Source organism: Paramacrobiotus metropolitanus, unplaced genomic scaffold, assembly GCF_019649055.1.
Source record: "Paramacrobiotus metropolitanus isolate TYO unplaced genomic scaffold, Prichtersi_v1.0 Parri_scaffold0000009, whole genome shotgun sequence".
NCBI classification, from domain to species: Eukaryota; Metazoa; Tardigrada; class Eutardigrada; order Parachela; family Macrobiotidae; genus Paramacrobiotus; species Paramacrobiotus metropolitanus.
Genome location: NW_026570229.1, coordinates 1049527 through 1073640, shown reverse-complemented (window position 1 = coordinate 1073640; position 24114 = coordinate 1049527). Strand labels below are relative to the sequence as shown.

At 43.0% G+C, this 24114-nt stretch overlaps 3 protein-coding genes across 6 annotated transcripts; all 3 read right to left on the bottom strand.

Moving 5' to 3' along the window:
- Positions 1-825: 825 nt before the first annotated feature.
- Positions 826-8535, bottom strand: LOC129582962 (uncharacterized). 3 transcript variants are annotated; one of them, XM_055474598.1, is made up of 6 exons: positions 8079-8535; positions 7743-8004; positions 3407-3597; positions 2637-3021; positions 2002-2303; positions 826-1357 (listed from the first exon to the last, which is right to left on the bottom strand). In XM_055474598.1, the coding sequence occupies exons 2-6, from the start codon at positions 7950-7952 to the stop codon at positions 1063-1065; spliced, it is 1383 nt and encodes a 460-aa protein (XP_055330573.1). In that variant the 5' UTR covers positions 7953-8004; positions 8079-8535; the 3' UTR covers positions 826-1062. The 3 variants fall into 3 exon arrangements, with proteins under 3 accessions (XP_055330573.1, XP_055330571.1, XP_055330572.1); XM_055474596.1 differs by lacking the exons at positions 826-1357; positions 2002-2303; positions 2637-3021; positions 3407-3597 and adding an exon at positions 5312-7628 and having other exon boundaries at positions 7743-8535; XM_055474597.1 differs by lacking the exons at positions 826-1357; positions 2002-2303; positions 2637-3021; positions 3407-3597 and having other exon boundaries at positions 5312-8004.
- Positions 8536-9191: 656 nt separating this feature from the next.
- On the bottom strand, positions 9192-15721 carry LOC129583032 (uncharacterized). 2 transcript variants are annotated; one of them, XM_055474722.1, is made up of 6 exons: positions 15269-15721; positions 12763-13331; positions 12229-12508; positions 11470-11798; positions 9935-10436; positions 9192-9650 (listed from the first exon to the last, which is right to left on the bottom strand). In XM_055474722.1, exons 1-5 carry the CDS (start codon positions 15434-15436, stop codon positions 9959-9961), a joined length of 1824 nt encoding a protein of 607 aa, XP_055330697.1. In that variant the 5' UTR covers positions 15437-15721; the 3' UTR covers positions 9192-9650; positions 9935-9958. The 2 variants fall into 2 exon arrangements, with proteins under 2 accessions (XP_055330697.1, XP_055330698.1); XM_055474723.1 differs by lacking the exon at positions 15269-15721 and adding an exon at positions 14469-14606.
- Positions 15722-19187: 3466 nt separating this feature from the next.
- On the bottom strand, positions 19188-23598 carry LOC129582913 (uncharacterized). The gene is made up of 5 exons (XM_055474543.1): positions 23259-23598; positions 21568-22136; positions 20960-21347; positions 20304-20671; positions 19188-19985 (listed from the first exon to the last, which is right to left on the bottom strand). Exons 1-5 carry the CDS (start codon positions 23466-23468, stop codon positions 19421-19423), a joined length of 2100 nt encoding a protein of 699 aa, XP_055330518.1. The 5' UTR covers positions 23469-23598; the 3' UTR covers positions 19188-19420.
- Between the last annotated feature and the right edge of the window lie 516 nt (positions 23599-24114).

Here is a 24114-nt window from a genome sequence, read left to right as displayed (position 1 = left end):
GCAGAAGTTTGTTCCAGACAGCTTTGCCTTTCAGTGATTATAGTAATGTAAAAATCAGAGCTACATGTACGTAGAATGTAGATAGATATGCAACTGTATATAGTTGATTTTCCCAGCCGTGGCTGCACGCTGGTAATTCATTGTTTCCAACACCTTGGTGGGTGTTACTGTATCTAAAGTGCGGCACAGATATCTCTTCTATTTTCCTTGTACCGTTACTGTTTGTAAATTAGAGAATCCTTGGATCATTGCTTTAATATTCACTGACTGACCAGTGGAGATCTCAAAAAGAAAAGGGCAACATTTTCTATGGATGCAAATAAATTATAAAACTTGTACCTAAAAGTAAAGAGACTCAACAATTTTAATGGCGTATTTGTGATAATTACAGCCGTTAAACAACGGTCGCTTTTGGGTGGCACACTAAAACACATTATTTCCGATTCCTTGCAAATCGCCAGGATTCCTGGCGGATAAACAGTACTCACTGAGTATGAGTACTGTTTATCCGCCACTACTCACTACTCAGCAAGCAGTTCGTCCAAATGTAATAAGCGTTGTACGGTAGCGTATGCAGTCTGGTACTTGCAATTGTTAAGTGTATTTCTTTGTACAATGCGACGGCTGTTCGTCTGTGACGTAAATCGCTAATTAAAAGGCGTTGTGTACATTTGACATGAATCTTATTTGGGATAGTTACGTACAGCAAAGCGTCGGAAAACTCTTGCCAATATTGTACTGTGTACGCTTATCATTTTCATTTGCCTTCATTTTGCAACGGGCCACCTGACCATAACCCGGTAGGACCGTTCTTGTGTGTTTTTGTTTACTCATTTAACAAGTTAACACTCACGTACTGTCGTACTGATAGTAAATAAGACATACAGTCATTAATAATATTTGAAGCCATCGTTCATCAGAGCAGAAAGCCAATAACGAAACTGCAAATGGTGTAGACGGTTAGCACTAACAGGAGACCGGGCAGCTGTACACGTTCAGGCATGAACAGTCCTACCAGGGAATACGGGAGCCACACAGCGCCGAACGACGTGCAATGGGCGGTCAGTGTGAACAGCCAAGCGTTGCAGAGCACCATCTCACATATGCAGAAGCGATCTGGCTTCTCGGCATCTGCTGATTGGGGTGTCTGGGATGGGCATACGACAGAACTTGCGGGGCGGGCTCCACCTGGATTACTTGGTTGGGAGTACCGTCCTCTTGTGAATTAGCAGGTGGTGCAGTGCAGGCACCATCTAGCGCCTTGTCACTCAAGATGGATAAACTATTCACCGGTGCGCTGTCCACAATACCAGTTTCCACCGCCGCAAATTCCCCAGTTAACAGCTGCGATTGATCCCTGAAATTACAACAGACCCGCCTTTATTGAATTTGGTCAGTATTGTCGTTCATTTAATACTGGTACCGTTGCCACTTTTTCCATTGAATACCGGTACTTATGTATTGTGGCAGTGCGCTATATTGGGCCGGATTATAAGACAACAGCTTGATGACGGGTAGTCAGGTTGTGGGAACGCAAAGAATGTTTTTACCCGCGCATAACCATTGTCGTTGTGACCATTGTGTTATTAGCGTGGCCCAACAGACTGAAAGTTTTAAATGCCGGAAGTACTCGCTTCTTGAAAATGGATACATAACTATATTCTTTATTGAATGAATAAAACACTACAGATAGGGTTTTTCGTCCGGATCTCAGTAAATTGATACGTCGGAATTTTAGAAAATTGTAATTTTCGTTGGGGAAGGTTTTTACTACTACATATTCGTAAAATCACATTAGTCAAGCTGTTTCTAAAGAGACTGCTATGGCTATTTGGAGTACCTTACCATTTACTTATAGAGAAGACCGAAGCTTCAGATGGGTTTATAATGTTTAAACATTAACTATTAATTAAAAAGTTAACGCTTGTAATTATTTTTATTTCGGTGGCTAACGTGAGTTTCAGTGATTTATCTGTTAGGCTGTTTCAAGGGCAAAATTACCTGTCGCCGGCCTTCCCGCTACGCTGGGCTATAACACACCCACGCCATGGGTCATAGCAGAGACGGGCGGCTTCGTGAACGAGCATTCCACCGAGGAACAACACGACCAGTCCAAATATGACATAGTACACGCCACCGGCAATGGACAGCACTGCGCACCACATCAAAAACATCCAGCCAACGACGGGCGAGAAGAAAGGGGCGAAACTGGCCAGTAGCTTGGCCTTGGAGGTATGCATTGCAAGCAGTTCCTGAGACTGTAGATCCCAGTCGGACAACATCGCCGTCCGCTGAAAAAGTCTCTGAAAGTGTAGTAATTTTACGGGTTCACACTACTACACTGCACTATTGTTGCGTGATGCTATTAAACAATTTTTTACGTCCGCAAGACTTCTGAAATGGGTTACCCCGTTACCTCAAACTTGACTTCCTAAAATTTAATTTCCATAACATAGAATAACATTTAAATTAGGTAAGTAGACTGGGTGGTATGTGCGCAAGAGTGTTTATAACAATTACGGAATCATAGCACTTTCGTTTGCTGTTTATTTTGATGTTGGACCGTTGGTTAGTTATCATGTTACTGTTTTTTTCGTACGACACAAAAGCATAGGTTTGAAAACATGAGCGCATACTGTTCCGTCTTTACTGCAGGCATCCGTCACATTGACAGTCGTCCAGTACATCCATTTAGTGCCTCCGGTGTTGCCTCCGGTGCTGCCTCCGGTGCTGCCAGTGCCAGCAGTGTTTCCCCCGCCATTGTCTCGGGTGTTGCTTAGCCCATGAGTGACGAAGGGGATGTTAATGCTGCTTTGCCAGTACTCGACGATAGGGAAGTACTGACATAATGACCAGACGTGGTCGTGGACGACAATGCATCTAACAAGAAAGATGAGGAAGCTGCAAACTGCCTTTTCTACGTGGTCAAGCCCTGGGCGCTTCACAAACGCTACGGACGCATTCTCCAGACGGGAATCGCTCGAAAGAGTTTCCGCGGTGGACTTTGCAGCGATCAGTTTCCTATAACAAACCCGGTGTTCAAATAGTAAAAAACTAGAAATGAATCAAGCAATCACATTTTTTTCAGTTTTCTGCATTAAAATTTTCTCAGTGATGCAAACAACAAATGAACTGCATAAAGCTCCGTAAAGTACTACAAACATGTAGATCCATGTTGGTATTGTACTCATGACGAGTGCAATACCGGCTAGAAGGTTAACAATTTTACTGAGGAGTTTCCGTTCAAATTACAAAAAGCCTGGTAAACGATGCGAAATTTAAACATTAATTTCGTAGCTTCTAATATTGTTGGGAGTTAACAGACACATTACGGCCATTTGAATACTGCATACGACACGAAATTAAATGCGCACGTAAGTATAAGGACAGAAGCTGTTGCAGCTACCTGAATCCCTTTTGAATCAGTACTAGATAGGTGTCATTCATCCACAATCCCACAATTCTGCCGATGCAGTAAACGGCCAGTATGGTAGCAAAGAGGATACACTGATACAGCAAGGAAACGCCGCGGATGGGCCGAAGATAGTTATAGTCAGCAAAACAGACAACCATCCCAGAAGCACCAGCGGTAGAGCGCTGAAAATTAACCATCCACCATAACAAATACCGAAGCTGATTATACATCCACCATTACAAATACATTAGCTGCAGTGCCCGCAGATGTATTTTTGCGGGCACTCCAGCTAATGTATTGGGCAATCGTCGCCAACCAAAGACAGTGCGGCAGATGGTTTTCCGGTTTTCGATACACCCAGTGCCGGTTGGCGAAGACCAGGTAAAATAATGAGATAGCGCAGATTGCCGTAAGGATGATGGTTGTATATGTGGCCACGGAACCGAGAACCATGGCCGTCGCAGCGGGATGGACTACATCCCGCCCTCTCGACGTCGCATGCTTAAGGGTGCTTGGATGCGGCTGTATTTTTAATAGTGCACAGCGCTTTCCGTATGCATCAGTCACGAAGCGTCAGCCAACGATGATACGGGAAACTATGGTCGCGGAAAGCAATACTAACGAAGTACCTCGCAGTGAACTGGTACGTGCGCTGCAATGTAATCGTAAACCCCATGCTAACTTCTGTTTGCGCGGAATTCCACGCCTCTCAAACTCAAAGTTTAAAAGTGTTCAAGAGTACAATAATTTCACGTCTGCCCAATTGAAAGCCAATGGAATTACTACACGATTTGTGAGTGTTTTCATATCTACCCACGGGATAGGAGAACTTCCACCTTCGCCCGGATCAGAACATTTAAGGAGATGCCTGCAAAGATTTTAGATCCCAGAATCTGGCCATCAAATGTTTTCATACGGGACTGGGTTTATTGATCCATCTGCATTATCGTTTCCCTTGTCCTGAACCATGATGTCGACCATATCCTGAATGTATCCCAGCCATCAAAAATGAGCGCCCTCTTGATAACCACCGTCATGTGGTGGTAGCGAAGTGTGGACATCCATCCGTGTTCGCTTTAGATCCTGATCCTGTCGATTCTAACCTTGGCTTCAGCTTTTAAGCGATAGATACTTTACGCTATCAGGATGATGACTGATTGCAGGGTGTTGTTTCTGTTAGCTTTCCTGTGAATGTTAGCAAATTGTTAAAAATTTCTCTTGTTTTTCACCGTGCCTTCACGTGTAATCCTTGATCATTGTCCAGTGTCCACTGCTTTAAAACAAGTGCGGAAGACAATCCGTTGCACGAAGACAATAAATTCAGTTTAATTCACCATTATTACTTTGTATATTAGTACTTTGCGTTATCTTCAACTACTGTAACTGAGCTATGGTTTTGAAGGTGGCTATTAAAAAAATTAATATGCATGTGTAAATGGTGTAACAGCAAAGCAAAGATGCAAAGTGTATTGACTTTCCAGAATGGCATAGAATAAGCATTAGTTAGAAACGTGAATGCAGCGACTACATGTAATCTCCCTTTGAAATAAAGTACGGTACGTAATCGGCTTGTTGTTTAATAAACAAAACATATACGAATTTGAAATACATAAAACAACTGTACTCTGTACAGGCTCTACTGCTCTTTTTTAATTGCTCTTAATTGAACTGCGACGGCTGTATTAAATACCTACATTCTCTTTAATGGTTTGTCCAAGTGAAGTTAGAGATTTCGGTTACTTTTTATAATGTGCAACTTCCACTGTCGTATCTGTCATGTCGCGTGCCCGCGCCTGCAGCAATTAACAACCGCGTTGACTAATGACTACCACCGACACAGCCTAGTACCTACTACAGTTACTTTAAAAACCTTAATTTATTTATTAGTTTCCTTCGTGTTCAGCAACGATGATTACACACTACGGTTACAAGTTCCAAAAACAACCAAAATCATTCCCTTCCACAAATTTATTTCTGCCCGGCAAAGTGCCTAAAACTGCGGCAGCGTTTCCCTTCATTATCGCTAGACTGATGCGTTGTTTTAAGAAAGCTGTAGATCGGCTTTCTCCTGTCTTTCCCCGAATTAGGTGTCCAACGAAGCTGACCATATCTTTCGCGGCTTCTCCAAGCACGCCAGGCGTTTCCACCGCGAATGGATAGAGCAGATACTGTTCTCCGAGGGAACGGTACTTTTGTCGCTTCCGACTTTCCGCTTGCCGAGCTGCTGTACCAGCCGCTTTCGCAGTTCCTTTAAGGTACGACTGTGCCATTGTATCTGCGCATGTGGCATCCCATGCCAGCTGTTTTCCATCACGGACTGGTACCAGAGTAACTCCATCCGGCCGCATGCCATTATCTCCCGACATTCCCTTGGGCTCTAGTTCACTAGGAATACCCGCCGCAAAAAATCCACGATGAAGAATGCTGTTTAACTCAGAATGTAAGCTCCATCTGCCTTTGTTGTACAAACAAGACAAGCCATGGTGGCCGTCCGGGGTTACCGGAAACGAGCATGCTTGGCAGTCGTGATTAGCTACCACAGGTAAGCCAAACCTCAGTCCTATGGCAATTCTTACTTGATCATCGGAAAGTAGGGTGCCCAAACTAGCCGCCGGCAACGCATACAACCATGCTGCAGATTCCCTTTCTGAAGCAGCCAGCAAGAGCGCCATTTCCTTGTCACTTCCGCTTTCCATGATTTTCAGTCTTCATCTCGAGTAAGACAATTCCACCACCGGCCAGTCCCAGCTTTTCTGAGATTTCCGGGCATGTTCCACTGGCAGTTCACAATGGTAGGTATCAGTCCATAATGTTATGGCTTCATTTAGACCCGACAACTGACAGTTAGGGAGCAATTCTGAGCAGATGGGCTGCACCGAGGTAGCCGAAGCGATGAACGCTGACAGTGCTAGCTCCTCCGTACGCCGTATACCCAGTCCTCCTCGTCCCACTGGCATAGTCATCTGTGTCCACTGCGATTCATTAATATCCGCGTTGGCGATTGAAGTGGTGGCTTTTTTCATCAAACTGTCAAACTCGCGTAAAATATCCGGGCACGTATATGTTTGGCTTGTTCTTAAAACGTACAGCAGTTTCGGTGCACTTAGGCAGTTTCGCAGTAAATATAGTGCTTGCTGAGATGGTAGTAATTTTAGCTTTTCCACCAACCTTTCGATTTCAGATATCTTCCCACGCAGGAAAGACGGAACTGCAAATACGGTAACCGGTGCGCCCAGGAGATATAAATTCTCATTCTCGCGAACTTCCCAATCCGGCCATTGCCATAAGAAGCGATGTTTGTCCGCTGCACGTTCTTCTTCTGTTCCCCCAAAAAAGTGTACTTCGCACTTTTCGTGGTTTAGAACCAAACCGATCTTATTCCCTTCTTCTTCAATCTGTTGGATGTCTGCCATAACGGCTTCCCTTTTTCCGGCCAATGTTACATCATCCAAAAAACCTAATTTCAATTCGCTCTGAAGCCCGTTCAGCAGTGGCAACGTCCCCAGGCAATATCCCAGTGGGCCAGCGTTATCTCCTTGCTGAACTCCCCATTCGGAAGCGATCACGTCCTCTCCGCATACCAGGTGAGAAAATGGAGCATACGATTGGTGGAAGTAGGGGTAATATTGTGGTATATCAGAGCGGACGGCGTCCAAAACGGCAGTCCTGCTGATCATATTAAAAGCATTCTTGAAATCTAGTTTCACCATGACGCGTGCCTCGATATGTTCCGCCTCCAGATAACTTCGCGCTGCATGTACGGCAGCTTCGGCGCCTCCTTTCGTACCATATCCTAACTGGACTGGTCGAAGTTTTCTGCCCATTTCTTCCTGGCATCGTGCACTGATAATCTTGGATGCTAATCTGCGCAATACTTCTCCCACTGCGATTGGACGAATTCCACCAGTTGGCTTTTTCAGGGCTACTAAATTTGCACCAAACAAAAAGGGACGTACGTCAACGGGAACTTTTCCATTGACAATAACATCCAACAAACTGGTCATAGCTACACACAATTCTCCTTCGATGGCATCTCTTCTCTCCAGCATATCTTTGACATGCTGCGGTTTCATTCCCATAAATCCACCGGCAGAGCCTGCTGGCATATTAAAAACAGCATCCAGCAGCTCCGCGGGGGTTACGCGGGGGACAGAAAGAGCGGGTGCAGGTGGTTCAGGAAAAACCGTACCAGGCGGCCGTGGTGGGTGTTTTTCTTTTAAAGCGGCAATAGTCTCTTCGTTAATTTCTGCCAGTGATTCTTCGGAAGCCAGGAAATTACTTTAAAATGCTTCCTTATTTGTTATAGCAGTATATTTACGAGACTTACAAGTCCGGATAGTTCGAGTAGGGTATCCAAATCAGTGCGTCGGTCGGGGTCGACCCGACTGGTTCGCCATTCTGGAAGAACGCGCAGCCCGAACCTCAAACAAATTTCGCAAGCAAACCACAGGGCCAGCACGGATTCTGTCAGAATTTCAGGATAAGACGAAAACAGTTCTTTGTCCACCGAAAAAGTGAAAGGCTTTTCAACTCCCATTTTAGTAAAAAGGGGTTTCGGACTAATCGACAATAGAACAGATGTTCCCGGACTATCCAAAGCAAAGACAACCCTGGATAGAATGTACACCCAGTTATTCATGTAAGATGGCGCCATGCTACTGACTTGCGTCAGCATGATTCGGGGATTCCAGTTGGAACTCCGATAAAATATCGATATTGTCTTTTTACGATCGATATTGTCTGGCTCTCCTTCGCCATCAATGCGACCATGAACTTGTAGGAAGACAATCACTGTAATTTGCTGCCGTCATAACAGATCCCGTCTACTGCTCCTCTGTACTGAAAATGCTTGTAGAAAAAAACCGGACGCCGGTATCGATTTTCCTTCGATGGATTGCAATGCCTGCACGAATAAAACCGTCATAAACCCGACGCACTAGTGACTTGACACGGTTGATTGTCCAAACATAATTTAGCAGATAAACACTGCTGACTCAGAGTGGAGTCTGACACCACGAAAAGGGAATTTTCTATGCCGACAAAAGTAAATGCAAACATCCAATCTGTAACACGCCTATTTGTCTTGAGTTTTTTTTTATTACTGCGATTTTCGGGAAATATATCCAGTGGGACCGTGCAGAAGTTCTACGAAGTGCACCACGAGACCTTCTATACAAGTATACGTGTACCAGGGACTCACCTTGAGCAGCGTTCAGCCTACCCGCCTTACGAAGGCGGCTGCCATTGGTGTCAGTTGTACCGGAACCGGAAGTGGCAGAGATTTGTCCGTGCTGTGCTGGTGCTGTGATTTTGATATTCTTGAAATTTTTGAAAGTCGATATGCCGGATCAGGTCCGGATGATGCGCCTATAAATTTTGAGACCTTCGCCGTGATAGAATTAATACAGTATTGATGCCGAATTACTTTTCAAAGGTAGTGCAAAAAACTTGCAATGCGTAGCTAAGGCATAGATCTGCATAGATGTCATTGTACATGTTGCATGCGAGCTGTGTACTGGTTAGTTGAACCTCTGAACAATTTTTTTCAGGAACCATTTACTCATTGTAGTGAACAGAACGCCAGTGCCATCCTAAAGTTGCAAAATTTCAAAGCGGGTCGGGCAGAAATCTAGCCGTTTTCAGTGCAGTCAGACCGCCAACATCCAAGCGAGTTAAAAACTTGAAGTACGTATTTAGGATAAATGAACCATCTGCGCAGATGTCGTTGTCAACTTGTATATATACTTATTTAATAGCTAATACACAAAACGCAGTAACGCATTTGTACTTGTTAAACAAATAAAAAAATTTTATAAGCTAAACTGGCTGAAATAAATCGTAACGGGACAAATGGCCTTTCGTACAAACAAATGGCCTTTCTTTCGGGATGATGCACATCTGTAAGACTGGAAGCAACACTCGCATTTAACAAAAAACAAAATGCAGTTAAAAATTATCAACAGCTAGCAGAACAAAACAATCATCGCACAGTATCAAGAAACTGTAAACGCCAGATAAGTAGCCTAAACACAGCGAAGATGTGAAGCGGCAGTAATTCGGTTAGAAGTAAAAGAGGTTAAAATTACAATATACGAGTACTTGCTAGGCGAATAATTGAGCCGGTTATTATACAGGGAAGCAGTAAGGGCTTTGTGGGAAGCCGCCCTTCAGGAAATGGCGAAGAGGTCGCTTTACGGGAAAGCATTGATGGGCTGGTGTCAGCGGGAAAACCGGTCTAAAAGCATTAAACACGTATAAAATTTCAAGCATTTGAAAATGTTCACAAAGCTATCCTGAAATCTTTTCACAGATAGAAATCGTGGTTACCATGCTAAATAAACAAAATACTTTCTTTTTGCATACTGCTATGAAATGTGATTTAAATCTTTATGCGGGAAATCGATAAGCTTGTTCCTTAAAACCAAGCTGAAAACACCTTTCTTATTAGAATACTTAACAAAAATATTAATTGTACCCGATGAGCAATATACTAAAAGAACTAAATATCCGGGGACTAACCAAATTATTTTGGGACGGTAGCGATCACTGGGAGCTATGGAGACCGCTCAGCACATTGCCGTTCCCACCGGCGTCTGCTCGGTATCCCTTTACAACGTTGTCCACACCCCACCACATCAGCCATGCCAACGTTTCCAGCTGACAGTACATCCAAATAGCGCACGCCGTTAACAGCAGCAGGAGACCAGGCAGTTGCAGATATTCCGGGAGGAACAATCCCCCCAGGGAATACGGGAGGATGCAACCGCAGACCAGCGGACCATGGGTAACCACGATGCCTGACCAAGCCATGACCAGTGGCTCACACAGGCAAAAGGGTTCTGTCGTCTCGGTGGTCTGCGGCATGGGGTGTTTAAAGGTGTGTTGGACACACCCTTGCGCATTGTGTTTGGAAGCGATGCCGCATTGAGGATGTTGGGATGGTTCCGTACACGTATCAGCCGTTACCACGCTAACCTTCCTTTCCGTGGCAACGCTAACCGAGAGCAGCTGCGATTCATCTCTGAATAAAAGTATTAATTAGTGTAACTGAAGATACCCGGCTCTCTAGGCTTACTACCCGAGCATGTGACTGAATTGCACCAAGCTTGAAACTGACTGCATCGTAAATATTCCATATTTTCCAACATATTAATATTTTCCATATCTAAACAACCTGATTTTCGATTTTTTGAAAAACGTTTTGTTAAGAAAATTTTTCAAATGCTTACTTGCAGGGAATTTTTTTTAGCTGTACAGGGCCGTAGAACTTTTTTAATTATTTTGAATAATATTTTAAAAGCGAAGTACAGACAACTGTAGCCATGGATTTTAAATTTATGCACATACTTACTGTACGTTCATTTGATTTTTATGACTGCGTTCACAATTATAATCGCCTAAAAACCTACGCAGTTAAAAAGAGAAATGGTTACTAGTACTCAAAATAAAGAAATTAATAAGTACCTTGTACCTTATGCTCCACTTTAAAGCTCGTGATATTTGTCCAGTAGAGTTTTAAAATTAGTACTTTTTCAAATCAGAACGTGCCGTGCGCAAATGCACGAGGCATACCTTTTGCATACATAATTTAGTTATCGTTTCCATTAATACGTCAGGTCGATAATGCGATACTACACACGGCGGCCGATTCATGACCATAATCTTGGCTACTTGAAACATTGCGTCAACTGGACAGCCTGAAACGTATGCAATTTACTGCCGTATTGCCGTAAAATTTACTGCCGTACACTTTACTGCCGTACATGACTTTACTTTACTGCCGTACACTTTTTTTACTGCCGCTATCAAGGAAATAAAATATACGCGGAATTGTATTTTGCATCTAGTATTTGTGAATGTAGCCGGTTGCGTAGTGGAACAAAATCCTACGTAGGACGTGCGGTCAGTAAGCTGCGACCGTATTGCGTAACTGGCTTCCTTATTCTACAAGCTATGAGCCGACGGCTGTCCAGTTCGACGTAATATCACGCTCCTCGTCGTAATTAGATTAGCTACCAAGCACAGCGTTCTTAATTATACAGATATGCAGTTACCTGTCGCCCGTCTCCACATCACGCTGAGACGGGAAACCCCGGCGGCATTTATTATAGCAGGCACGGACACAGGCGTAAATCAGTAATCCCGCACCGATTACCGCGGCGATGCCAAGGGTAATTCCCTCCGCGTACTGCAGGACCGTAAACGGTACACTGCTGACGGCGAACAGCACCCCACACCACACCCGGAGAACCGAGCCGACGGCTAAGGGGAAAGACGGAGTGAAGCTGGTCAGTAGCGCGGAGTTGGCGGTGTGCTGCGAGCGTAGTTCTTGGGATTGAAGGTCCACCCAGTACGACAGCATCGCGGTCACTTGATCAAATCTCTGTAAACGTATAACAGTATTTAAATATTTTCATTTTTTTAAGAAGGTTTTACTTACAAGATGGTTAGAAATATTTTTAAAAGAAAATGCTGCAGACTGCAGCAGTTACTACTGAGTGTTGGTCTGTTGGGTATGGTGGAAATGATACGAGAAATAATAATCAAATACTAAAATAGCCAATAAGTTATTTCGCTCACCAAAGTGCGGCAATGTAACTAATACTGTAATACATAATGAAACACAATTACTGCCACCTCGTCAAAATACCGTACACCAAATTATTACGTATCTGTTCGTAAGAATGATCTAAAAAAATAACTATGGAGAGGATTGAAAGCATGTTGGTCATTTTGCCAACGTATGTTATTTTTAGAGAATTACCGTAATGGTTTTGTAACGCAGAAAACCTATTAAAAACGCGAGTACGTACTGTTCCGTAGTTGCTACAGATTCCCGTCGTATTGACCCGCTGCCAGCAGGTCCAGTTAGTCCTTTCGGTTTCGGTTTGCGCTTGACTATCGCAGGAAAATCGCTGATACAAAGGCCAGATGTTATAATAACCGGCAATACATCCAAAATTAAAGGATAACAAGCTGTAAATAATGCTGTTCCATTGCTCATCAAGGCTGCTCTTTGCGCTTACGAACGCCTTTTCCTGGGAGGGATCGTCTGAGAAAGGTTTGACGGTGGATTTCGCAGTAGTCAACATTCTGTAAGAAATCTGAATTAAGGCATTTGTTTTCACCAAAATACGATTCCTTTACAAGCATAATACGGTCTCCAATCATAATAATTTAATAAGTTTATTTATGTAGCTTATACAGTGTATATTATTCCTACTTTATTACAAACCACGTAATGCCGTATAAGCACTTAGTACCAATGATATAAACAGTACCAATAATATTAAACATTTAATTATAATGCAGCTGGTTACAGCTGCAGTTCTTAACAAATTTTTTACCTGACTGCCTTTTTCATCAGTGCAAAATAGGTGTCATTCATCCACAATCCCCAGATCCTGCCATTGCAGTAAGCGGTTAGCAGGACTGCAAAGAGGATACAGCCAGGAAACACCGCAGATGGGCCAAATATGGCTACAGCCAGTATGACCGACATCCATGCCAACATTACCGGTAGGACGCTGACTACTACCCAGGAAGCATAAAAAACGACGAAGATGACGGCGCTGGTCAGCACTTGCGGCAGGACCGTTATGTAATCATGCAGAATTCCGCCGGCCAATGGACTGCTCTTATGGTGGTGGGCAAATGCTACCTCTCCACGGCAGCGCCACAGATGACGCTTCAATACGGGAGACATCCAGTTGCGATTAGCAGATACCAGATACCACAAGGAGATTCCCAAGAGCGCCGTAAGGAGAATGGTCGTAACGGTTGCCAGGTAGCCGAGGACCACGGTCGACGCAGCCGGGACAACCACCATTCCAGCCGATTTGGAACGGGCAACGGTGACTGGATACGGCTGCACCCATCCCGACATGACATCCTCCCAGAAGCATGTGTTAACCTTCTGCACGAATTAAAAAAATCGTTACAGCGTAACACGGCACGTTATTTCCTCGTTCATGCAGAATCCCAGTCGCTGCGCTAACCAGTAATGTACAGCGTCGGAAAATTAATGGAGATTCATGGTTTTCTGAATTTGTACCGGCTAGTTTGATTGCTTTTACCTTTTGATTCAGCAAAAAACAGTGAGCTTCTAAATTAAATTTCCTATTTTGAAATTGAATAATATATTAACGATGCCTATACCGGCCGCACTAGTGTAGTATGCAACCTTAAAAAATTCCTGTTCGCGCCGCTAAACGCTGGACTTAAAGGTCTCCGCTTCGTTTCCGATAAACTCCGTTAATTATTATTAAACCGGATAGAAGTATACGAAGACTTTACTGCTCCATTAAACCGGATAATTGAAATATAGTTTTGCGAAGAAAAAAGTTTTAATCTACACTCTGCTCCTGAAGGACAAATGATACAATCTCTTGGAAATCTGGTGCGCATAAAAAAACTCAAAAAAACCTGCTTGCATTATCTATCTGTACTTTCAAAAGCCAGTTAGTGGCGATCAGAGAGAGACTTGGGTTGGGCAAGTCTCAATGGCGTCTGTTGTCACCGCTTGCTGCCTTGAGGAATGCAGACTGTTAGATTATTATTGCGGCTGTGCCTAAAGTTTATCAGCGCCAGACGGTATGGAAAAAAAGTTCTTCGTAACACTGTTTATCTAGTTTTTTGAGATTACTGGATAGATAAGGAAAAGCGGTGTCACCCAAGCAATTTCCTCTCTTCCTCATATCAGTTCTGGATCTCAGTCTGCAATCACTGTTGATGGCCGTTATCATGCGTCACTGGCAGAGAGATGTACACTTTCCCAGTTTACTCGGTATGATGTCGCAGATGTTTACTGGCGAGAGCACTCCGCTTGGGTTTTTTCTACGTTAATGCCTTAAAAGTACGTTAATGCCTTAAAAGTACTTTCAGCTCTTTTATCCGTGATCGCACAAACCGGAAAGTGCTCTGCGCGTTTTTTAAGTTTTTTTACCGGGGAATATTTGTACGTCTATGCAGCTCTAAAGTCCCATGTAAAAAGTCAAACAAACAGAAAACTATAAAACAACAGCAAATACTGTATTGCAAAATCGAGCTTTACCTTGATGTAGTATGTCCAAGAGCGGCAAAATCATTAATGAACATCTTTCTTTCTGATAACTGTGCGTACTGCAACCTCCTTCAAATCTCGAAAGAACTTCTTCGTTTTGAATAATTATGGAGAACCCAATTATGTGGCTGCTGCTGCAGACAATTTACTGACATGAGACTGAGACATCTGAACTATCCTATTCGTACTCGTACAGGTTTAGTGTAGGCAGAATAGCAAACGTCCATACCAAGGCGGTTGGCAGTTTTACGCTCCGGAAATGCCTGAAGTGTTTTGTTTGATACGCTGCGCTACGTAGTCGCCCGTCGTGAAAGCTGGGAGGAACAGACCAGAAATGTGCGCAGTAAGCGGCTGTACAAAACTTCTAATTTCATGTTACAGTAGCCCTCAAAGAATAATAACACAATAAAGAGATGACCGGTAACCTTTTACGTACCGTCTAATAAAAATTAAAATATATTGTGATCTTTCTTGATGGAGCTGAGCCGTCGCAAGTGGATGACAATGTTGTAATTACAAAACGTAGTATAATAGAAGAAAGTTCAACAAAAGCTGTAAAACTTTTTGAACTTGCCAGATCATGAGTTATCAAAAGCTAAATGTGTTATTCAGGGACAAATTACAGTTTCCGTTGACACTGAAGTAAAAAGTGGATGCACTTAATTGATAAAAAATATTTAGTTAAGAGAACCATCCCGCGGAATCCAGAATAATTTGAGTACTGCTATTGTTATGTAGTAAATTAAATACAGCGGTTAAATAATTACCTATGCAGTTACAACGAGACTTACAAGGCCAGAGAGGGATAGCAGGGAATCGAAGTAGTTGAAGCGGTTGGGGTCCAATCGACTGACTCGCCATTCCGGAAGGATGCGCAGTCCGAATTTCAAGCATATCTGGCATGCGAACCACAGCACCACAGCGGATTCCATCAAGATTTCGGGATATAGCGACGACATTTTCTTGTTTAGGTAACGAAAAACGACTTTTTGATCCACATTTTGGCAAGAATTGCCGGAAATTCAGGCGACTGCTAAACGACGTGAAGAGTTACTGAAAGTGTTTTTGTAATCATAGGCAAATAAAGGGTCAACACTGCTGATGCTAGATAATGTCATCAAGGCTGTGTACGTCTGCATGATTCGTGATCTCCAGACGAAACTCCACCCACAGACGTATTAATAATAATGTAGATAATATTCTTGTTCGCCACTTGACCTGGAAAATGTTATCGTTATAATTATGTTTTTTTGGGGTTTTTATGAACGCCGTGTTCCACGTGTGCGCCACCTTGAAGAAGGCTGAAAGTGTGATGCAACTGGCCGGAGACAGCAAGCGCCGGAAATATGCTTTTGTCAACAACTACCTTCTTACCTCCTGGCTACTGAGACACTCAGTGCGCTTGGAGTGGTTTTTGCCGAATTGATCTGTTTTGCCGGTCGGAAGATCCGCGAAATAACCGGGAACCTCGTTTAGCGGCTGCTTTAATGACAGCGTTTAAATCTTCCTGTAGTCAAAAGAAATGCAGCAGCGGTATGTGGATGCATTGAATGCGCGTCTGAAGATCACGAATGACACTAACGATTTTGGATTCAATAAACTTTAAAGTGTTATCGTTTTTATAAGTTTATGCAAGTGTATTTTTATGAGTGTTTACGTACATGCGCAGGCGTTTTATTGTGTGTCCTGGCGCTGGCTGTTGTCGAACAAGAAGGATACGGACATAAACTTGTTAATTACCTTGCATCGGCCGCCGGTACTGATTTTAGTTTAAGTCGTTTTGATTCTAATTTAATTTTGTTTGGGATGCGTTTCGGTATCTATTGCTGGTAGCCGCGCATAAATCTAATCATGGAAAATAAGCGATATACTGGTCACGGTCAATCAATCAGTACATGACAGCCCAAGCGGCGGGACATTTCGCCACACGTTTTTCGTCGCAGCTGCTAATTATTTGTTTTGGGAGAACGCGTTTTGCAGCCGTTTTGTTGTGCGATTTTTGATCGTGCGACTCTTGGGGAGCCGAAAAATTATCGACTGGTATATGGCACCGAACAGTCTGCATATGACTAAATGCCAAAAAAACGGGATGTCTCTAGATGAAATGTCCGTGAAATCAAATGTCGTGAAAATTCACAATGTCATGTCCCTTGATCGGTTGCAGTTTTTATCTCTTCTGTAAAACGTTCATATTTCGGACAAGCTGCTTTTTTTAATAGAATCAAAAAGGCAAAATTTTGGAGATTCTTGCAAGTTTGGAAATAAAAAACCGCATTACGCTGCGGTGTCTGGCGGTTGTATTGGAACTGCTTCATGTCCCAAAAATAACTGCATTTCAACAGGAAACATCAGCTTGGGGGATTACGTAAAATATAAAATTAATGAAGACAGAAGTTAAGTTGGATAGGAATATCAGGTGAAAACAGATTACAAGCGAACCAGAAGGTAATCGGTGACGTACTCCACGAGCTACAGGTCTGGCAACAGTTGTACAAGGTATCGTTCTAATGTACAATGCACTGTACACAGACTGTACATGAACGTCATTATGGTGTACGAGTTATCATATTTATAAATACACCTAATAAGTTCTATTCAAAAACGACAACACGTCATAACAATGTACCCACCATTACAGGTAATCTTATAGTGCTTAATCATACAAGTAATTAGTAAAAGAGAAGCATAATTGTTCTCCGTTAAACGTTATTCTGAAGTTTGGAATTTGACAATGCAAACAGGACGGAAAAAACTTCCTCATAGACCGGCTGATAAGACCTTGAATGCATTAGTCTGCGTGCATGTAGTCGGATTTTATGGAATACTGGAACATCAGTAAATTAATGAGAATTACATTAGCTTATTATAACATTGAACTATCACGTCTTATCGACTTCATTTCCGTTTCCTGTTGTATGAAAATTAAACGGCAAGAATACATTGTTTTATCTACAGTATTCTTGCCGTACTCGTACAATTCTTTCGTAATTCGTATGACTCTATCCTCCCAGTTTGCTAGCCCTTCTCTTGTTTCACTGCCTTATCTTGCCGTTTTTCCTTTTCATTCTTTATGTATCGGCGCAGACGTTTCATGTTATAACTGTTGCAACCACAAGTAGCGACTTGTCTCTGTATATGAAATAAGATTTAATTTATCCTACCAGCAAGAGTAATAACTCAGGGCCATATAAAGTAAACTGGCAAGTTATACATGCATCCGGTCAGTACAGTATTCCACATTTCCGTTAGGAAAATTTAAGAAACTTTAGTGTATACGTAAGGCATACACTACGGAGGCAGTAAGAAAAGTTAGGATACTAAGTAATGAAATCATTTCAAACCCGCGAGGTTGTAGATAGCATGATATGTAAAAGATATTCTGCGGTATATCGTGGCTTTTGAAAATGAAACGCTTTTCAACATCATAGGTAGTCTGCGTACATACTCTGTACTTGTGTTTCTATCTAACTATGTACATATGCAATGCGTGCTTCGATTTTGGCGGGCAATAATAAAAATTATTGGTAAATTTTCCCATGTACAAACATATATTACATCGTAAAAAAGAGTATTTGATAAGCCCACTTACTGTTTTACAGTACGTATAAGTGCTGTAGATATTTGGGACTTTTCGAAACCACTTCAAATTCAGACACAAGTTCAAATACAAGTTAGCAACTTGAAGTTAACCATGTGTTTTAAGTTTAACTTGAACACTTATGACTTTTCGAAACGCAGCAAACCAAACTGAAGTTCATGAATTTTCCTAACCGTCCCCTGCACGCGGTAGCGATGCTGCCTTACGAAAATTTGATGACTGGTTTCAGGATCCTTAGGCATCACTTTCGCTTTTCACATCTCATGAAAGTTTAGACTACACCCATGAGAAAATTCTGAAGTGTTTTTTGATACCACGGGAGGAAGATTTGATGGAGAACAAAGGTTTTTATCCGTTCTTAAAATTACCATAGGGACCTACGAGCTAGAGCTACAAGTGGTGGTGTGCGAGTACTCCGCCGTCCATAGGGTACCATGCTAATTTCAACTAAACCTTCAGGGATTCATTGTGAACAGAAACGGCCTTCCGTGCATTCAAAAAAATTGCTAGATTTTTCTCTATCTTTTACCTTACAATTGCCTAGTGTTCGCAAAGAGGTGAAGTAATTAAGCAGCACAAAGCTTTGCAGCGTCTGTCTACAGCCAAGTGGGTAACTGCCGCACCCAGCGGTTAGTTGGTGTCAGTTCCACGACAGAAATCAAGAAATCGGTCCTCTCCGTTGATCACCGTTAGTGTCTAAACCACCACAAACTAAACTTGCAGATAGGCAAAGAAGTTGCAGAAAAATGTTTTTTCTTCTAAACATTTGCTATAGTTCAAGTTTATAATTCGGCCGTTCACAAACGGCAACAATCTGAAAGTAGCTCAAGTTGGAGGGCCTTCCAACTTGAACTGAAGCTTGGAAAAGATCATTTTTGCAAGTTCAAATTCATGTTTCGAAGGCTCGAGGCATACCCTCCGCTACTTTTTTGACTTGAACTTGATTTTAAACTTGAACTTGAAGCGTTTTCGAAAATTCACAATTACTGGTTGTGAATGCTGACACAAAACATTTTAGGTTTTAGAAGCCTAATTTCAACAATATCTCCTAGACAACATATCTAACATCTTTCCAAAGTCAATGGACTGATGAGTGCAAACTCGCCAACAAGTGGAATTATCTAAAGTTTATGTATGAATGCAAATCGCGGCCACAGAAGCCACAAAACAATTTTCATATTCAGATCATTTTTTTCGTCCAGCCCAATAAACTTATTGAAATTTACACTAAAAATCAACAAATACTCTGTTTTATTAATAAAGACAGCAGAAATTTAACTCCTCCGGTATTAATCATGCCAGGTTCACAAAACGAGCTAAAAAGCCGAACACCAGCCGAATGATTTTAAGAAAGACGAACACACTCCTCGGCGTGTGGGCTGGGTTGTTGCGCGCGATTTCGACCAAAGCAACACCCTTCCAATTTTTTTGTACAGCAACACCAATCGCGCCACGTCAGCCGGACAAACTGTACAAGCTTGCAGTACATCCAAATCGAGTACGCCGTCAGCAGCAACAGCAAGCCGGGCAGCTGCAGACGTTCAGGCAGGAAGAGGCCCACCACTGGATACGGGAGTACCCAGCCGCACAATAAGGGGCAAATGACGAGCAGCAGGCCTAACTTCCTATAACCCCATATGTCACACAGGCCGCCACATTCTGATGGCTCCGCAGCATCATTCGGGTTAGGTGCACATTCGATAGACACTTCTACAGCGTGACTGTCCTTTGCTTCCGGGAGTTTTTGGTTGCCAATGGTATCCCCTAGCAAATGGTCGGAAGGTACAGTGCAAGAGCGAGTATCATCTATCGTAACGTTAATCAACTCCGGCAAATGAGCCGATGGCTCCCGGTTCGCAATATCGGTCTCCTGCGTCGAAACGTCCGCAGTTAATAGCGGTGATTGTTTCCTGAAATAACAACAGCCCTTGTTACAGAACACGGGCCTCGTGCAACAGATCAGGTACATAGTGCTAGAAGAACCAAATAAGAACCAACACGCACACATGAAAATAACGGCATCATTTTTCAGCCGCGCGTAATTAAGTGAGAAAATCATTATTACAATCCCGCCCGGAAAGTGAAAGGCAAGTGCATGCGTGAAAAAGTCAAGCGCATGGGTTTACGTAGAACAGTGCGCGACCAATCAATTGAGACAGCTCGGGTTATGTGCGGTCATTAGTTATTACGCTACGATGCCATCTTGTAAAAAATAATAATTATTCCACCTGTTTTCGGTCCTACTGCTTCGCTCGGCTTTAACATCTCGTGGGCTTCTACTGCTTCGCTCGGCTTTAACATCTCGTGGGCTTTTTTTACAGCAGGCACGAACACCCGTCCATAAGAGCAGTCCACAGGAGTACATGACGGAGATGACAACCGTGCTCCATACAGCACAACGCATGGCCATAATCGGTATACGGCTGAGGCCGGACAGCACTCCACTCCACACCAGAAACGTCCATCCGACGGCTGGTGAGAAGGACGGGGTGAAGCTGAGCAGCAGCGCGGTATTGCTGCTAGCTGGCATCGAGCGCAGTTCTGCAGATTGCAGGTCCACCCAGTATGACAGCATCGTGATTTCTTGGCCGAATCGCTGTAAAATTACATTTATTGTTACTAGTACTTTCTTCAAAATACTGCTCAGAATTTTCTTACGGCAGACGTTAGAAGTGCAGTTTAGTTTATTCAGCTCGGAAAAAAAATACAACCATTCTTTCTAACGTTTTTCTGACGTCTAAGCCTTTTTCTGATTTTCTGATTTTTTCTTTCTAATTTTCTTCTGACGTCTCTTAGACTGTTCATCAATCCTAGAATTCTTCTCCTGTAATACTGTAGTACAAAAACTTAATTTATTATGTTCTTCAAAAACGCGATTGCGTACTGTTCCGGGTTTAGTGCAGTTCCCCGTTGTACTGACAACCTGCCAATACGTCCAGCTACCCCTTCTAGTATTGCAACTCCCAGTGCTGCTACTTCCGGCGTTGCCACTTCCGGTGTTGCCACTTTCGGTGTTGTTACTTCCGGTGTTGCTACTTCCGGTGTTGCTCGTGACGGTGCTGCTTAACCATTGAACGACAGCGGGAAATTTGTTAAACAATGGGTCGACGTTGTGGCTGACGACAATGCATCCAATGCAAAAGGCAATCATGTAGCATGCTGCAGTTCCCCAGCGTCCTCTTCCATGCTTTCTGTCATTACCAGCCAATGTCTTTTCCAATGGGGCATCGTTTGATAAAGGCTTCTCGGTGGATTTTGCAGCAGTCAGTTTTCTGCAAGTTTTTGAAACAGCGGTACGTACATATTTTCAGCAAACTGCATTATTTTCCGAGGTACACTTGTAATATACTGCAATCAGCTTATTTATCTGTAATATTGTTTGTAGTTCGTTTATACGAGTATTGAAAGCACAGATATACTGTACTGTACATGTTGTTCTAGTGCTGGGTGTTTACGTGTACGATACCGTTCGTATCCGGCAAAATTCCCTACCTGACTCCTTTTTTAATCAGTGCAGCATAGGTGTTATTCATCCACAATCCCCAAATTCTGCCGATACAGTAAACGGTCAGTATGCTAGAAAACATGATACAGCCAGGAAATACCGCGGATGGGCCAGCAATATTTATGGCCAGTGTGACAAACATCCACGCCATAAATACTATCAAGGCGTTGAAGATCATCCAGCCGGGGTAGTAGACGACGAAGCTGACGATGCCAACCGCCACATGCAGCCCGAATACCATGCAGTCGGACAGCTGAATTCTGGTGGCGTATTTAATGTACTTTTGGATCTGCGTTGCAAATCTGCGACAGTACGGCAGCTGGTTCTTCGCTAACGGTTGGGTCCAGTGGCGGTTGACGACTGCCAGGTAAACTAACGAGACGCTTAAGATGCCCGCAAGAACGATGGTGGTTATTGTGACTGCGTAGCCCAGGATTCTGGTTGAAGCAAGGGGAAGAACCCCAGACGTGCCACTCGATACCAAACGGGCAGCGGTGGACAGATGCGGTTGGATCCATCCCGACAAGGCGTCGTCCCAGAAGCATTCGTCAACCTTCTGCAAAGAGCACAAGAATATGAAGTATATTATATTATGGCGTGACAGTTGCACTGTGTAATGCAGCCAGTCACACGAGTTTGCCACTGCATTCATGTATCTGTACGGGATTCGGGAATACAGGACTTGTTACCCGTATGGCTGCATATATTATGCAAGCGATAAATGCCGTGAACAGTAGCCAGCGGAATTCTATTTACATTTTGTGGGGGCAGTTTGCGTAATATTACGTCTATGAAGTATGAGCTATAAAACGTGATAGCATTAAACAAATCGTCATGAGATACGGGTTTCCGTGGCCAGTAATTATTGCAGTTATAATGTTGCACACGTACCGTGCTCGAATCGGCCACACAAAAACATCATTAAAGCGGCTATAAAATGTCATGGAGGAATAAATTAGGCGGGTTTACATTCTGTGGCTTCTCTAGCAAGCTGCGAGGTCAGAATTTATTTTTTGTAGAAATTCCTTTTTTTGTTGGAGAGCTGTTATTTTGATACAACTGCCAACTGGCACTGGCAGGAGTTAATCTAACACTGGGAAGTTTTAGTGGTTTACTGCAGGCAATATTAGGCTGCCATGCCAAGGCGGCTGCGGGTGTATACTCACCAGAAGTTGCCGAGAGGTTTCGTCGGACACTACAATTTTAACGACCCGCTCGGAGTGTTTGGTCGGGAATACTTAACAGACAAAGGATGCGCGCAGAGTAATTTAACATTACTCGTTAAATTCATAAAATTAATTAATGGATGTGCTCTTGCCCGTTATTTTTTACTATCGCAATATATCTTATTACCTCGGCCTGAATTGAGCTGTGCTAACAAGAGTAGATATAAAACACAACAAAAAATAATGAACTTTGGAGAAAAACTTACGATAAATTAAGGTAAGCCTGAAAGCACCAGCGTAAATGAAAACAACAGTTAGTTAAAAAGCATGGCTTGTTACCTTAATTCGGTTTGCGAATAAATATTTGTTTTCAGCAGTGGATTATTACAAAACAAGCATGCGGATACCGAGTGCTACAGTTTTAGCTCAAGATAATATCGTTCAGTAATAAACCGAATTTTTATATGAATTTCTTGGGGCAATATGTGCAAATGAGACTTACGGTCACTTACCAATCCAGAACGTTGGAGTAGGTAATCGAAAGGGCTGTATGTATCCTGGTCTAAGCGACTGGTTCCCCATTCTGGAAGAACGCGTAAACCAATCTTCAAACAAATCTGGCATGCAAACCACAGTACCAAGACGGATTCCCATAAAATTTCTGGATAGGATGAATACGGTTTCTTGTCTAATAAATTTGTGAAAAACTGTTTAATCCCCATCTTAGGGAAAAAAATTTTCCGGATTATGCGGCAGCAAAACGGTGTGTAAGTAAATATAAATACCCGTACAAACTATAGCACCATTTCCCGCCCGCAGCTACTAAACAGCGACGGCAGGTTCAGACAGAGCAGAGACTAAGTCGTTGTTGTCAGATGATTTCCTGCAAACAACATTAAGCGCTGCCCTTGGCTATTGACGTACGGTTGCGGGAATCGACGCAAGCCGACCAGAATATTACATACACATACGAGTAAGGACATAATCTGCTTGAGCAGACGCCAAATTCGGTTTGATTTACCGCTACTCCGTAACGCGAATGCTGATGATAAATCTTGTTTTAAAGACATCGGCCGCCGGTTCGCGTTTCAAAGGTCAATAAACATATCGCTAATTTGTTAGGTTGGTATCCACACCTTCAAATCGCCTTGAGTCAACGGCTCCTGTCGGTTTTAAGTTATGGTTACCCGCCCAGGAATTGACTACGCTGGCATCAACGTTTGGCCGACTCGCTGCTGATGTTACGAATTATATTGAAAATGGTAACTAGTGAACTGTCAACTGATCGCGTTCAACGGAAAAGGGAAAATCTTGCAGCATTCTCAAGAGTTTCCGGACTAAACTTCGTTCATGAGGGGGCGGCAAGTG

What these genes read in the sequence shown, in the direction of transcription:
- LOC129582913 (XM_055474543.1), bottom strand. Translation starts at nt 23,468, where the DNA reads ATGGGGATTAAACAGTTTTTCACAAATTTATTAGACAAGAAACCGTAT. An exon ending in CTGATTAAAAAAGGAGTCAG is followed by an intron (nt 21,348 to 21,567) that starts GTAGGGAATTTT and finishes AAAAACTTGCAG; the next exon opens with AAAACTGACTGCTGCAAAAT. An exon ending in ACTGCACTAAACCCGGAACA is followed by an intron (nt 20,672 to 20,959) that starts GTACGCAATCGC and finishes GTAATTTTACAG; the next exon opens with CGATTCGGCCAAGAAATCAC.
- LOC129583032 (XM_055474722.1), bottom strand. Translation starts at nt 15,436, where the DNA reads ATGTCGTCGCTATATCCCGAAATCTTGATGGAATCCGCTGTGGTGCTG. An exon ending in TGCTATCCCTCTCTGGCCTT is followed by an intron (nt 13,332 to 15,268) that starts GTAAGTCTCGTT and finishes TAATTCGTGCAG; the next exon opens with AAGGTTAACACATGCTTCTG. An exon ending in CTGATGAAAAAGGCAGTCAG is followed by an intron (nt 12,509 to 12,762) that starts GTAAAAAATTTG and finishes GATTTCTTACAG; the next exon opens with AATGTTGACTACTGCGAAAT.
- LOC129582962 (XM_055474596.1), bottom strand. Translation starts at nt 7,521, where the DNA reads ATGCCAGCAGGCTCTGCCGGTGGATTTATGGGAATGAAACCGCAGCAT.